The sequence below is a fragment of the Notolepis coatsorum genome (assembly GCF_963971535.1).
Source record: "Notolepis coatsorum genome assembly, contig: SCAFFOLD_1373, whole genome shotgun sequence".
NCBI classification, from domain to species: domain Eukaryota; kingdom Metazoa; phylum Chordata; class Actinopteri; order Aulopiformes; family Paralepididae; genus Notolepis; species Notolepis coatsorum.
In genome coordinates this window covers 39,123-53,294 of record NW_028171785.1, presented here as the reverse complement: position 1 = coordinate 53,294, position 14,172 = coordinate 39,123, and the positions used below count along the sequence as shown (strand labels likewise).

General features: G+C 44.8%; 1 protein-coding gene across 1 annotated transcript; it reads left to right on the top strand.

Moving 5' to 3' along the window:
* Window positions 1-6,917: 6,917 nt before the first annotated feature.
* Window positions 6,918-13,352, top strand: LOC311248183 (regulating synaptic membrane exocytosis protein 3-like; the record flags this gene model as incomplete). Its single annotated transcript, XM_084339113.1, has 5 exons — window positions 6,918-7,044; window positions 7,707-7,819; window positions 11,075-11,176; window positions 12,328-12,467; window positions 13,137-13,352. The coding sequence occupies exons 1-5, from the start codon at window positions 6,956-6,958 to the stop codon at window positions 13,350-13,352; spliced, it is 660 nt and encodes a 219-aa protein (XP_084195239.1). The 5' UTR covers window positions 6,918-6,955.
* Window positions 13,353-14,172: the final 820 nt, after the last annotated feature.

Below are 14,172 nucleotides of genomic sequence, written 5' to 3'. Positions count from 1 at the left end.
AGGCATGCAGAGAAAACATGGAGGTTACCGGTAGAACTCAAGGACCAGACATTGGAGTCTGTGAGAGTCTTAATCAGGGTGTGCCCATTCCGTCACTTCGTTCGGAGAGCTCATCATGTGGCTCATCAATAATTCAAGTGTCAGTTTTTGTGAATCATTAATCAGTTGCCGAATAGAGCGACTCTGGTGGGCTCTATTCAATATCTCTGGATCAGTTATAGCACAGAGTGAACTGTATGTCTTCATGGCTGCTGCAGGTACGTTACAGTCTTGATGAAGAGGGATGTAGACTCTTTAGGTCAGACTGACACACCTTCAGTAGCTCTCCCTTTTCTCTTCTTCAAGCTTTTATTTCCCTCTTTATCGTCCGTAATTCTCTGTCCAAGGTCCATACGCCACCTCCTTCATGCGATTTGCAATATGGTTCACCGGGTTTTCAATCACGTGTGCATGCATTCAATATTGTACACTTCGATATAACATCACATACTGAATCTGAATCAGAATCTCGTACACAAATTAAAAGCATTTCCCATTTCGTATCAAGACTCAATATCTCTTTTGCATGTCGTTGTGTGTTTGTGACTGTCTCGTGCACGTGTCATCTGTTGCCCTTGTGTCCTGTGGCTGTCTGTGTGTGCTGTACATATGTGTGTGTGTGTGTGTGTGTGTGTGTGTGTGTGTGTGTGTGTGTGTGTGTGTGTGTGTGTGTGTGTGTGTGTGTGTGTGTGTGTGTGTGTGTGTGTGTGTGTGTGTGTGTGTGTGTGTGTGTGTGTGTGTGTGTGTGTGTGTGTGTGTGTGTGTGTGTGGTCTACAGTGCATGTCTGAGATCGCTCCTTGCATGCATCCTGTGCCACCACTGTCCGGACCCCCTCCATCCTCCAGAGACGGATTCTCCTTCACCACCACCCTTCCACTCCACTTCCTGCCCTTCCCTCACGCGCCTCCAGGGGGCAGAAGAGAGGCCGCTGCCCCTCCCCTGCCCACTGCTTGTTGAGCTCCCGGGGCACAGAGGCAGTGTATCTGGAATCTCCTGCAGCACCTTAGCCGCCTCTGAAGGGACAGACATGCGGCAGCTACTCCGAACCCCTAGGGGGCGACGCAGTACGCTCAGTAGCGTCTGCCACTGTGTCGTAGCTTGTCTGAGGAGAGGAAGTCGGGGCAGATGAGAGAGACACACCTTGTAGTCATTCTAATGAGCCGCTAATGGCCCCAGTGGGCTGTTGGAATATAGAAAGTTAACAGTAGTCACTGATGTTTTAGTTTTAATTATTGGGTATAACTTCTCAGTCTTTGTTCTTTGTTGTATCGCTCTTCTGTAACAGCTTCCATGCGATTGTTTCTCATCTGTGTGTTATCATTCACACTGACCTGGGAACTGTCCGTGTCGGTGTAGCTATTGGATTGGATTTGCATGCTCTATCATTAAACGTTAAGTCCACTCTCAACCGACGTGGAATTTGAAATTATTACAATCTTTATTCTACCAGTCAGTCCCCTTTGCCGTGCATAAGTGAAGGTATGGTATAGTTCAAAAGCTTCATTGACATCTCCTGACCATAACACTAGGTCAAAGCTCACTCACTCACTCCTCCTCCACCTCCTCCCTCTCTCCGTCTCCAGTCGGCACATGCGGGTGACGGCGGGCCGCAGCATGTTGAAGAGCTCCAGCGTGAGCGGGAGATCTACACCCAGGAGCGCACCGACGGCAGCCAGTCGGACACGGCGCTGGGCTCGGTGGGCAGCGGCGGCAAGAAGAGGCGCTCCAGCCTCAGCGCTCGCGTGGTGGCCATCGTGGGCAACCGCCGCAGCCGGAGCACCTCGCAGATCAACGGCCCCGGTGAGTTGCCATGGCAGCGCTCAAAACACCAAACACAGATTAGTGTTGGTTAGTGCGGGGTCATCCCTATGTTCCCCCAAGGATTTTCCCCCAAATTAGGCCCTATGTTCCCCCATTTCTAAGAATTGTTCCTCCCATCAAGATGAAGCCCTATGTTCCCTCAGGCCTACATCCCCACAGCGCAGATATGGCCGTTCCCTAATGCACATAACGTGTTGTTGTTAACTCGTGCCCCCGCTTAACCTGTGCCCCCCCCCCCACACACACCAGCAACGTCAATTAATTATTTCGCCTCTTGCTTGAAGCCGGTGGAACTGGAAGTTCTGAACAATTAAAACCTTTCCTCCACAGTTTCCAGGGATCAAGCTACCATGAATAACAGACATTTTAAACTGAGGAAACATACAGTTGGGCTGTGGGAACATAGGGCTGGGGGAACATAGGGCTGTGGGAACATTGGGCTGTGGGAACATTGGGCTGTGGAAACATTGGGCTGTGGGAACATTGGGCTGTGGGAACATTGGGCTGTGGGAACATTGGGCTGTGGGAACATAGGCCTGGGGGAACATAGGGCTGTGGGAACATAGGGCTGTGGGAACATTGGGCTGTGGGAACATAGGGCTGTGGGAACATTGGGCTGTGGAAACATTGGGCTGTGGGAACATTGGGCTGTGGGAACATTGGGCTGTGGGAACATAGGGCTGTGGGAACATTGGGCTGTGGGAACATAGGGCTGGGGGAACATAGGGCTGTGGGAACATAGGGCTGTGGGAACATTGGGCTGTGGAAACATTGGGCTGTGGGAACATTGGGCTGTGGGAACATTGGGCTGTGGAAACATTGGGCTGTGGGAACATTGGGCTGTGGGAACATAGGGCTGGGGGAACATAGGGCTGTGGGAACATAGGGCTGTGGGAACATAGGCCTGGGGGAACATAGGGCTGTAGGAACATAGGGCTGGGGGAACATTGGGCTGGGGGAACATAGGGCTCGGGAACATAGGGCTGGGGGAACATAGACACACTCCCGTTAGTGCTATGAAGTGGTGATGGATAGGGCTCGGGAACATAGGGCTGGGGGAACATAGACACACTCCCGTTAGTGCTATGAAGTGGTGATGGATGCATCTTTCCTTTCCCAAGTGCACACTAATCATAATTGTAGATGAGAGTGTGGGGAGGCTTCCCGTTATGCACCCAGCAGGGTAATACTGTGATATCAGTGATCACGTGTTTCATGAAAGCTCCGGTGCTACCGTATAGGAACATAGGAACATTCCAACATTATGGGAAATGCGCTTATCATCTTCTCCAGAGTCAGACAAGAAGATAGATACCAATTCCCTCTCTGTACGTTCAGTAAAAGACTATCCGGCTGCACGCTAGTCTAGCTTAGCACAAACGAATTGAAGTGGATACGGACCAGCTATAGCCTAGCTGTTGGCCAAAAACACCTCTCCCAGAGTTTTTAGCTAGGCTAGTGGTCCATATCTGCTTCCATTCATTTGTGCTAAGCTAGGCTAGCTTGCAGCCAGATAGCCTTCCCTCACACACAGAGGGAATTGGTATCTATCTTATTGACTGACTCTGGAGAAGATGCTGAGAACTCCTTGCAGCTCAGCTTCCAGAGAGAACATTGGTAAAGACTTGCTCTCAGCACAGCCAGGTTTACCATAGGGGAAATGTGACCCAGGATAAACCCCTTCTCTTTGTAATGTAACAGACATAAAAAGCCATTAGAAAACACTGGACCTAGGGGTGGTCTCTGCCCCCTTGTGGGGGATAGTGAGAGGAGAGGAGAGAGACATTCAAGATTCAAGATTCAAGAGATTTATTTAGATTTATGTCACATACATACACGAGACATGTAGTGAAATGAAGGTGCGGAGCTCGCCAGACGGCGACTGACTTCGTCGTGCCATCTTAGGCAAGAGAGGAGCGAGAGAGAGAGGAGAGGAGAGGAGAGAGAGATAAGAGAGGAGAGAGAGAGTGAGGAGAGGAGAGATAAGAGAGGAGAGGAGGAATAGAACACAGACCAGTCCTCTGTTTGATAGTGGTATTTTGCCTGACTAGTCTCTGTTTGATAGTGGTATTTTGCCTGACTAGTCTCTGTTTGATAGTGGTCTTTTGCCTGACTAGTCTCTGTTTGATAGTGGTCTTTTGCCTGACTAGTCTCTGTTTGATAGTGGTCTTTTGCCTGACTAGTCTCTGTTTGATAGTGGTCTTTTGCCTGACTAGTCTCTGTTTGATAGTGGTCTTTTGCCTGACTAGTCTCTGTTTGATAGTGGTCTTTTGCCTGACTAGTCTCTGTTTGATAGTGGTCTTTTGCCTGACTAGTCTCTGTTTGATAGTGGTCTTTTGCCTGACTAGTCTCTGTTTGATAGTGGTCTTTTGCCTGACTAGTCTCTGTTTGATAGTGGTCTTTTGCCTGACTAGTCTCTGTTTGATAGTGGTCTTTTGCCTGACTAGTCTCTGTTTGATAGTGGTCTTTTGCCTGACTAGTCTCTGTTTGATAGTGGTATTTTGCCTGACTAGTCTCTGTTTGATAGTGGTCTTTTGCCTGACTAGTCTCTGTTTGATAGTGGTCTTTTGCCTAACTAGTCTCTGTTTGATAGTGGTCTTTTGCCTGACTAGTCTCTGTTTGATAGTGGTCTTTTGCCTGACTAGTCTCTGTTTGATAGTGGTCTTTTGCCTGACTAGTCTCTGTTTGATAGTGGTCTTTTGCCTGACTAGTCTCTGTTTGATAGTGGTCTTTTGCCTGACTAGTCTCTGTTTGATAGTGGTCTTTTGCCTGACTAGTCTCTGTTTGATAGTGGTCTTTTGCCTGACTAGTCTCTGTTTGATAGTGGTCTTTTGCCTGACTAGTCTTTGCGTTAACGGGACTCTTCACCAAAAAACAATGCTGCACATAATATTATGGCCACCAGTTTTATCATCTGGGACATTGAATTCTGTGTTGTGTTAATTACAGCACTGTGAAATTATGTAGATGAAAAAATATCAATGCCTTGTTTTATTGGGACTGCTACCATGTACTTTTATTTAGCTGTAATTAACACAAGGATTCAATCACAGGTGGCCACAGTCTGACGGCCACACCATGATAACTCTGAAAGACCAGAACCTTTCATCTTCATCACCACCCCTCCCCTCTTTCCTTCCTGTCATTGTGCCATATGTGCCAGGGCACGTCCTACAAGGTGGGTGTGCCCTCCACGTCCCGGGTACAGATTATACCTAACAAAGACCTTCCCCTGGGCAGGGACCAAAAGAAGTGGGGGGGGGGGAAGGGACACTTTCTTATACAAGGACAGGCAGTGTCATAAATGCAAAGCATTGTCGCATAGATTGAACTGGTTTTAGAGAAAGTGCCATATCTGTGAGCCACCAGTAGGGGCAGAGTGGCTACGTGAGTGAGTTACTGGTGAATGAATGAGTGAGAGTTCCATACTGCATACAGCATATGGGAGAGGGGGTTTAGCTCAGGGTATCAGGATCTGTTTGCTTACGATTATAAGTTATCAAATAAATCCCATGGGAGTGTCTCTCTGGCATGAGGTTTTGGTTAAATTCCAGAAATAGAATAGAAATAGATGGCTGCAATTTCATGTCAACTTCTCAACCTGAAAAGGGCACTATGCCAACACAGGCAGGAGCCGCACCACTGGGTGGGACGTTAGCCCTCGCTTCAGACAGACACATCACAGACACATCCCAGACACATCCCAGAGTTCCGCAGACCGACTGTATCTATTGGCTCCTGTTATTTTTTGTTGGTGAGATGTGAGATTCTAGCTATTGTTAGGACAAGTTCAATTTCAAGTTTTGTTTTATTTGTCACATATAAGGTACATAGTAAAATGCTTGGTTCTGTATGATCCTCCTGACATTGTGCTTCATACAGTAAAAAGTTAAAGTATAAAGACCAAACACTATACAAAATATACAATAGCCTATACAAAACGAAAATGTACAAAATGCAAAGCAAAAGGCAAAATCCTTTTGTAGAGAACGTAGAGAGGTAGTGCAAATCTGCTGGCTGTAGTTCCTTGCCACAGACCTCCTACAATCCACAATCATCTCTTTCGTTTTTGCTGACATTCAGGGAAAGGCTGTTCTCCTGGCACCACAGTGCCAGGTTCTCTACTTCTCCTAGATAGGCCCTCTCGTCGTTTGCAGAGATCAGGCCCACCACAGCTGTGTTCGACAGCAAACATGATGATTGTGTTGCTGTTATGCTTTGCCATACAGTCATGCGTGTAAAGCGAGTAGAGGAGGGGGCTCAGAACACAGCCCTGGGACGCAGTGATGGTGTGTTGAGAGTGATGGATGAGGAGGTGTAGTTTCCTGCTCTCACCACTTGGGGTCTTCCTGTCAGGAAGTCCAAGACCCAGGTCATAGTTCAAGCCCAGGTCTCTGAGGTTGACAACGAGCTTGGAGGGGACTATGGTGTTGAATGCTGAGCTGTATGTCAATGAACAGCATTCTCACATAGTTCCCCTGCCTCTTGTCCAGGTGTGATGCTGCCGTGTGCAGCACATGGGCTATGGCGTCCTCCATGGACCTGTTGGGGCGGTATGCAAGTTGCAGGGGGTCCAGGGTGTTGGGGAGGGAGGAACAGATGTAGCCCTTCACTAGCTTCTCAAAGCACTTCATGGCTATAGAGGTGAGAGCTACAGGGCGATAGTCGTTGAGGCAAGTGGGCGTGGGTTTTTTGGGTACAGGGACAATAGTGGATTTTTTCGGGGATGACAGACTGTTCTAGGGACAGGTTGAATACTGGGGCCACTGGATTCCTCCACAATCATTCTCCTACGAGCTTTTCAAATTCACGCAGCAAACAGGAGCCTCACAGATGATCGCATCCTACTATTTTACTACACAAACATCTGATACCTAATAACTTCAACGGGTGTATCTCCTTTGGGACAATGGCATCTCATTCTGGAATGAAAAAGCTCTGCTTTGTGATTTCCCCTGTGTCCTATTTAGCATAATATATAACGGGGAGGAACGAGTGTCATGGTATAGTGATTGTGTTTCTTTGCGCCTCCATCCAGAGGGGAAGGGTAAGAAGGAGAAAGGAGCGCCCATCCAGAGGAGCACGGAGACGGGCATGGCGGTGGAGCTGACGCGAACCATGAGCCGCCAGCCCAGCAGAGAGTCCACCAACGGCAGCATGAACAGCTGCACCTCGGAGGGGAAGTCAGTGACCCACACACTTCCTGTGTTCATCTCTCTCTCTCTCTCTCTCTCTCTCTCTCTCTCTCTCTCTCTCTCTCTCTCTCTCTCTCTCTCTCTCTCTCTCTCTCTCTCTCTCTCTCTCTCTCTCTCTCTCTCTCTCTCTGCTTTATTATTAATAATAGTCCTCTCTCTTCTCTCGCTCTTGTTTGACTATGTTCTCACCATATTATTGGACATTTATTATCCTACTTAGTTTGTTTATCCGTCAATCAATTGATCAATTAGTTGATCAATCAAGCTTAATTCATATAGCACATTTTATACATTGTTGCAGTACAATTGGTTTGACAAATATCGAAAGTGTGTGTGTGTGTGTGTGTGTGTGTGTGTGTGTGTGTGTGTGTGTGTGTGTGTGTGTGTGTGTGTGTGTGTGTGTGTGTGTGTGTGTGTGTGTGTGTGTGTGTGTGTGTGTGTGTGTGTGTGTGTGTGTGTGTGTGTGTGTGTGGAGGGCAGCTGGCACATTCTGACATATTATTAAAAAGAAGGTATCTCTACCCTTGACCTCGCCATATTAGATTGTACTGTTAGTTCCTGTGTATATGTTGTTATTATGTAATATGACTGGTTCTGAGCTCACAGGAGCAGCTGAGGGTCTGACAGCGGTTGTGTGGCGTGTCTTCCAGTCTCATCTTCCCAGGAGTGAATCTCGGGGCCAACAGTCAGTTCAGTGACTTCCTGGATGGCTTGGGTCCAGCACAGCTAGTGGGCAGGCAAACACTGGCCACACCTGCAATAGGTAAGTAGAAATATGCATCCAGCTAAGGTTTGCTGAGCGTGTACGCACGTTTTTCAGCAACTCCCTGGTACACGGTCACACATTCACACCTGCAGGGAGTTTCCCAGTGCAACCACCAGTGTTGTAGTCGAGTCACTAAATCTCGTGTTCGAGTCCGAGTCCAAGTCCGAGTCACCAAAGAAGAGTCCGAGTCGAGTCCCCATTACCCTAGTCCGAGTCCAAGTCATCAGGGTTGAGTCTGAGCTGACATACAAATGAAAAAAGGTCTACATTAAACATAAATGACACAGAGGTCACCATTTCAAAGGGAGTTTATTTACTTTGTGACACAATAGCCAAACAAATGCCAAGAAAATGTATAATAATAACTGTATTTGGGAGGGCGGCTACGTGGCGCAGTGGGCAAGGCGCTCGCAACGAATGCTGGAGACTAGGCTCGAACAGGATGCTTCCTGTTCGAGCCCCGCTCTCCACATTGCTTTCAGTTTAGCTGGTCGTCCACAGTAATACACATTGGCCGTATTACGGGGAGGGAAACTGAAGGGTGGGGATTGGGCGTTGTGGACAGCGACTCCTACAGGTCGGTTGGTGCGCCTGCGCAGTAGAATCAAGAAGCGACGGGGGCGGGGCCCCTCCAAAGCCCAGACCCCCGACGCTGAAAGATCGAGCCGCGCAGGTGAAAAGATGCGACTGCTGTTACCTCAAGTACCGGAGGGGACTTGTGCTATGTATGACTTAGTCCACATTGCAGCCGGCTTGTGGGAGGCAAGAAACAACGTTCAAAGACAGGGGAGGGTTGAATTGGACGATATGAAAATTGGGATGGGAGAAAAATAGATAATGGGAGAAAAAGTGGATCAAAAAAAAGAATAACTGTATTTGGCTGGGTGGCGCAGCGGACATTGCGCTCGTCACCAACGCAAGAGACACCGGGTTCGACTCCGGCTGTCGGTGTTGCCTCTGGCTTGGGCCAGCCGTCATACTAACTCAATTGGCAGAGTTAGCGGGTGGAAGTCGATGGGTGGTAATCTGGACGTTGTGGACAGCGACTCCTACAGGTCGGTTGGGGGACGCCTGCACAGCAGAGACAGGAAATGGCGGGGGTAGTGTGAGCCTCCCACACGTTACACCTCGCCAATGAGAGTCCGCGCTGGCAGGTGAAAAGATGTGACAGGCTGCCTCCTCGTGTATCGGAGGGGACACGTGATGCAAGGCTTCTATCCTCCCTACAACTGGCCAGTGGTGGGCATATGCGAGCAACGTTCAAGACAGGGGAGGGGAGAATTGGCACAGTGGAATTGGGATGGGAGAAAAATTGAAAAAAATAGGAGAAAAAAGTGGATCAAAAAAATAATAACTGTATTTATCAATTAACAAGTCCGAGTCCTTGTCTGCACCTTCCGAGTCCGAATGCAGTCAATACTCGAGTCCAAGTCCAATTCGAGTCACGAGTCCCGAAAATCAGTCCAGGACTGCATTTTATTTATTTACTAATACATTTAGGAGAAACACACACAAAAACAACAGCATTCACTTTTTTTAGAAAGCGGGATTAAAGAAATATTTTTTAAACAAAAACACCACAAAAGTAGAAAGAAAAGAGAGAAACCCACTGAGAATTAACCCTCGAGGTCCAAGCCACCACCACCATCCCCATCTCCATTTAGAATGGATTTCAACTGCACTGCCAGACTGCTCCACACATTGCATCCGTCATTCAGAATCAACACATAGTGATGTCTCTCTCATTCCCTGTCTCCACCCAGGTTTCCTTCCCCATCAGGGATTCAAACCAGCGACCCTCTTAAATTAATTGTGGCTACAATCTGGAGAGATTACCTTCTTCATGAAGCAATAGGATCTAATCTAGATTATAACACCATTGAGCATATTCTTCATAATAATACTAGAGCTGTCAGTTTATCGCGTTAATTAGATTAATTAATTACACAGCAAATTATCGCGTTATGAAAATTAACTCAAAATTATTACAATTTTTTTTTTTTTTTTTTTTTTTTTTATATAATATTTTTTTTGTATCTCATTCATTCCATAAGAATGTAGAATACACATTTACAGACTTTTTATTTTTTAATATGGTCCATTTGCATGTTCTTGGTATCTGATTCTAGGGACATCTATGAATCTCAGGGAATGTATTCCCAGTGTCAGAAATACTGTGGGCTAGATCCACAAAGAATGGATTGCACGGTGCAAGTTGCACCCTGGTCTGCATCCCCTTAACAATTGTGTGCCGTACTGTATTGTACCCATTCTGCAATCTGTTAATAACATTTTCATTCAATCAATCAATCTGCGCGGTGATTGATTGATGAATGAAAATTTTATTTTGAGTAAATTGTAATGAACCAAATGAGAATATCAATAATTTTTTTTGTATCTTTGACTGTGAATAACACCATGCTCAAATTGACCAGACCTGAAAAATCTTAAGCAAATTAATAGATGGAAGATGATTAAACAGAAGGTTTTGTAGATACAGTACTGAATTCTGCCATCCGGACACATGCAATTTGAAATATGATTATATAATATAGAATATCAGGCATAAAATGGTTATGCGATTAAAATGCGATTAATTAGATTAATTAATTACAAATCCTGTAATTAATTAGATAAATTTTTTTAATCGCCTGACAGCACTAAATAATACCTATTCTATTCTACTTGAACAATGCACATTCCAACACCCCCCTCAATAGATAATCCAGTTCTGCTTTTCTCTCCATTTTCTAAGAAATCAAATAAAATAAAATAAAATTGATTTGTAAAGCCCGAAATCACAAGGTAATGCCCCCATGGGCTGTACAAGTCTTCTTTGAACAAGCCAAGAAGAAACATCACAATACATCAAGAAAAGAAAAACCATAAAATCCAAATATGCAACACTCCCAGACATTCCCCAATGAAGATGAGGAACAACTCACTAAAAACCTAGCAATAGGAAAAAGATGTGGAGGAGAGAAACCTCAGATGGGCTGTTCAAAGGGGGATCTCCCAACGTGGATGTCGGTGATAATATAGTGTTGCTATGGATGATCGATGGGTGGAGAATAAAACAGGCGAATAGTTGGTATGAATGTACATAATTTATACATGTAATAAAACACATATGTACACATGCAATAGCAACTAAGGTACATAAGAACATGTATGTTCTTATGTACATACAAGAGCTTGTTTCCATGCATATCCCCCCTCACCAATCATCTCTTGGCGTGTTTCTCCACACAGGTGACATCCAGATAGGTATGATGGACAAGAAAGGCCAGCTGGAGGTGGAGGTGATTAGAGCCCGGGGACTCGTACAAAAGCCAGGGTCCAAGTCCCTCCCTGGTAAAGACCACGTCTCCCCGGAGACACTGTACACACAGGAGACACTGTACACACAGGAGACACTGTACACACAGGAGACACTGTACACACAGGACTCCCTTCAGAACATCAGAGTCATATACCCGCTATCACACTTTAACCCTTTCACTGCCACACGACAAAGGGTTAACCCTTTCACTGTGACAATACAGAAGGTTAACCCTTTCACTGCCACATGACAAAGGGTTAACCCTTTCACAACCACACTACATAAGGTTAACCCTTTCACTACCACACTATAGACGGTTAACCGTCTGTAGTGTGGTAGTGAAAGGGTTGACCTCCTGTAGTGTAGTAGTGAAAGGGTTAATCAGATTGCAGTAATCAGACACTTAGAAACAAGGTGATTGATGGATTACTCAGAGAGACACTTTAAAGAGATTTTGAACGTTAGATTATAAGCATAGTCGTCATTAAAGGTGCACTCTTTGGGGAGAGATTTGAACGTCAGAGTGAAATTTTAGTGGGTGCAAAGTGAAGAAATAAATCGATGGTACATTTTCACGACTGAATAAACAAACTGTCCTTATAATATGGAGAATATCTAGTCCCTGGAACACCGAAGCTAAGCTACCTGAAAAGTTACTGATGTTGTTTCCGATGGCAGGGCCTGAAATCTTGTTTACGGTCTGATATTGAAAGAAATCGTCTGGGCTTATGATTGGCTAGATTTAGTTTTGATTTGCGATGACACAAAATAGAATAATTCCAAGAATTATGTTTTCTAAACTAAACTAAACTACATAGTGCACCTTTAAATATCTTGATAAAATGTTGTAGTTAGATAGTGATATAACACTATCCAAATGCAACAGTTTGCATAATTTTTTTAAGTAACTGAAAGTCATCTAATTAAATTAACCCAGTTTGAGTAGTCCCGTGCATTAGGATTACTGAGCAAGTGGTTAGTAATCTGTATCGGATTACATTTAGCAAGTAACCTTTCCAACCCTGTATATCCATCTACCAGAGGATAGACATTTCTGAAGCTTGGTCTAATATATAAAGATAATAACCAGATATCAGAGAGATATCAGATCTAGATTCTAACCCCCGGTGAGCATGTTCTTCTTCCACTAATGGCTTTTTTATGGTTTTATCTTTCCTGTCAGCTCCATATGTCAAGGTCTATATGCTGAATAATGGAGCGTACGTAGCCAAAAAGAAAACCAAGATTGCACGGAAAACACTCGACCCGCTGTACCAGCAAGCACTACAATTCGAGGAAAGCCCACAGGGTAAAGTCTTACAGGTGGGTAGAAGCAATGCATTTCTTTGTCATCTGAAAGTTACACGTTTTAGGCGAGACAGCCTAGGTGAATAGTCAAAAAAAATTGTTTAATAGAAAAAGATAAGAAAAAATCTATTGCAAGTTTTCTGAGATTTTATGTTTTATATTATGCAAAATAGGCGTTACCTAATTAAATATGCGTTAATTTGCATATATCGCCAGGAACAGAATCACAAACATTGGATGATGCCAGATTCAACATTTTTGTTGTTTCATTATGTTGAAATAATCTAAATCTAATCTAGCTATGAATGATAATCAACAAACCCATCTGTAAAAAAGAAGCAGGGTATAGAAATGTGGAAAGTATGGTGTGTGTAGGTGCTATAGGAACATTTATATTTCATCTCTTACGTGTAAGAAAAACGCCTTCAAAGTTCTGTATTGTAATTGTGATTTATGGACACAATCAGACAAAATGAAGTAAAATAAACAACTAATTGTGTGTTTTCTATATTTTATTGCACATGTTAAGGAAGCGAAATATAAAACAATCTCAAAATCTACCAAAAAAGAAATATTTGCCTATTCACCTAGGCTGTCTCGCCTTAAGAACCAAAGAATAGACTGTGTTTTCTTTATTTGATGTGTTGGGATGCACTAAGTTGGCCTCTTGTGCTCTGCCTTCAGGTGATTGTTTGGGGAGACTATGGGCGCATGGACCACAAAAGCTTCATGGGAGTCGCACAAATCCTATTGGAGGAGCTGGACTTATCAAGCACAGTGATTGGTTGGTACAAACTGTTCCCACCCTCCTCCTTGGTGGATCCCACACTAGCCTCCCTGACACGACGAGCTTCCCAGTCTTCACTCGACAGCTCTGGACTCGCGGGGGTCCGATCCTAGTGGACCAATAGGACTACATCGCTCTGCGAATTACTAAACTCATGAACGTACTGTAGACTAAAGACAACAATGGTGGGGAAATGTAGAACAACAACAATCAGAAACAGAGTCACAATGAGAAAGCTTTGTTGAGATCTGACAATCACTCCTGTCGTGTTTTTATTTCGTCTGTTCTAAGGAGCTCTTTTGTTTTCGATGTTTAATTTCCATTTAAAGAGAAAAATCGTTTAGTTTTTTTAAGCAAAGAACTAGGGCTGTGGACAAATGACGTGCAGCGTGTAACGCTGCTTGTGAGATGAGTGAGTAATGAGAAGATGCGTGGTATGTATTAGAGACAAAGTATCAAAAACCAAGCAGGGTGTAACTGAATCAACAATAACAATGAAATGTATGTAAGCATTGGAATGTATGGACTCGAGACAGAGGTATCCTGCGTGGCACGGCCATGTCCTCTCTGCAGTGGCCTCCTCCAGAACCCCAAATAGACTGCCAGCACTTCTGCCCACAGGCAGAGTGCTTCCCTGGGGGTGGTCAGTCTGGAAGCACAGGGCCTTCTTCTGGTGCCTAAACCTCAGAGCCGCATCACTGGTCCTTCTCTCTCTTGGCGAAAAAATAACTAAAACCCGTTTTCAGTATGTTTACCATGGTCTGAGGCCACACTGTTTAGCAATTTTTCTTTAATTTTTTTTTTTTTTTTTTTTTTTTTTCAATCTGTTACTTCTGGCACAAGATGTTTTTACAACGAGTAAAAGGTTCATGATGTTGTCGGTCTGATGTGTGCATGGAGAGAAAGAAATGTCATTAAAATATTATGGAAATT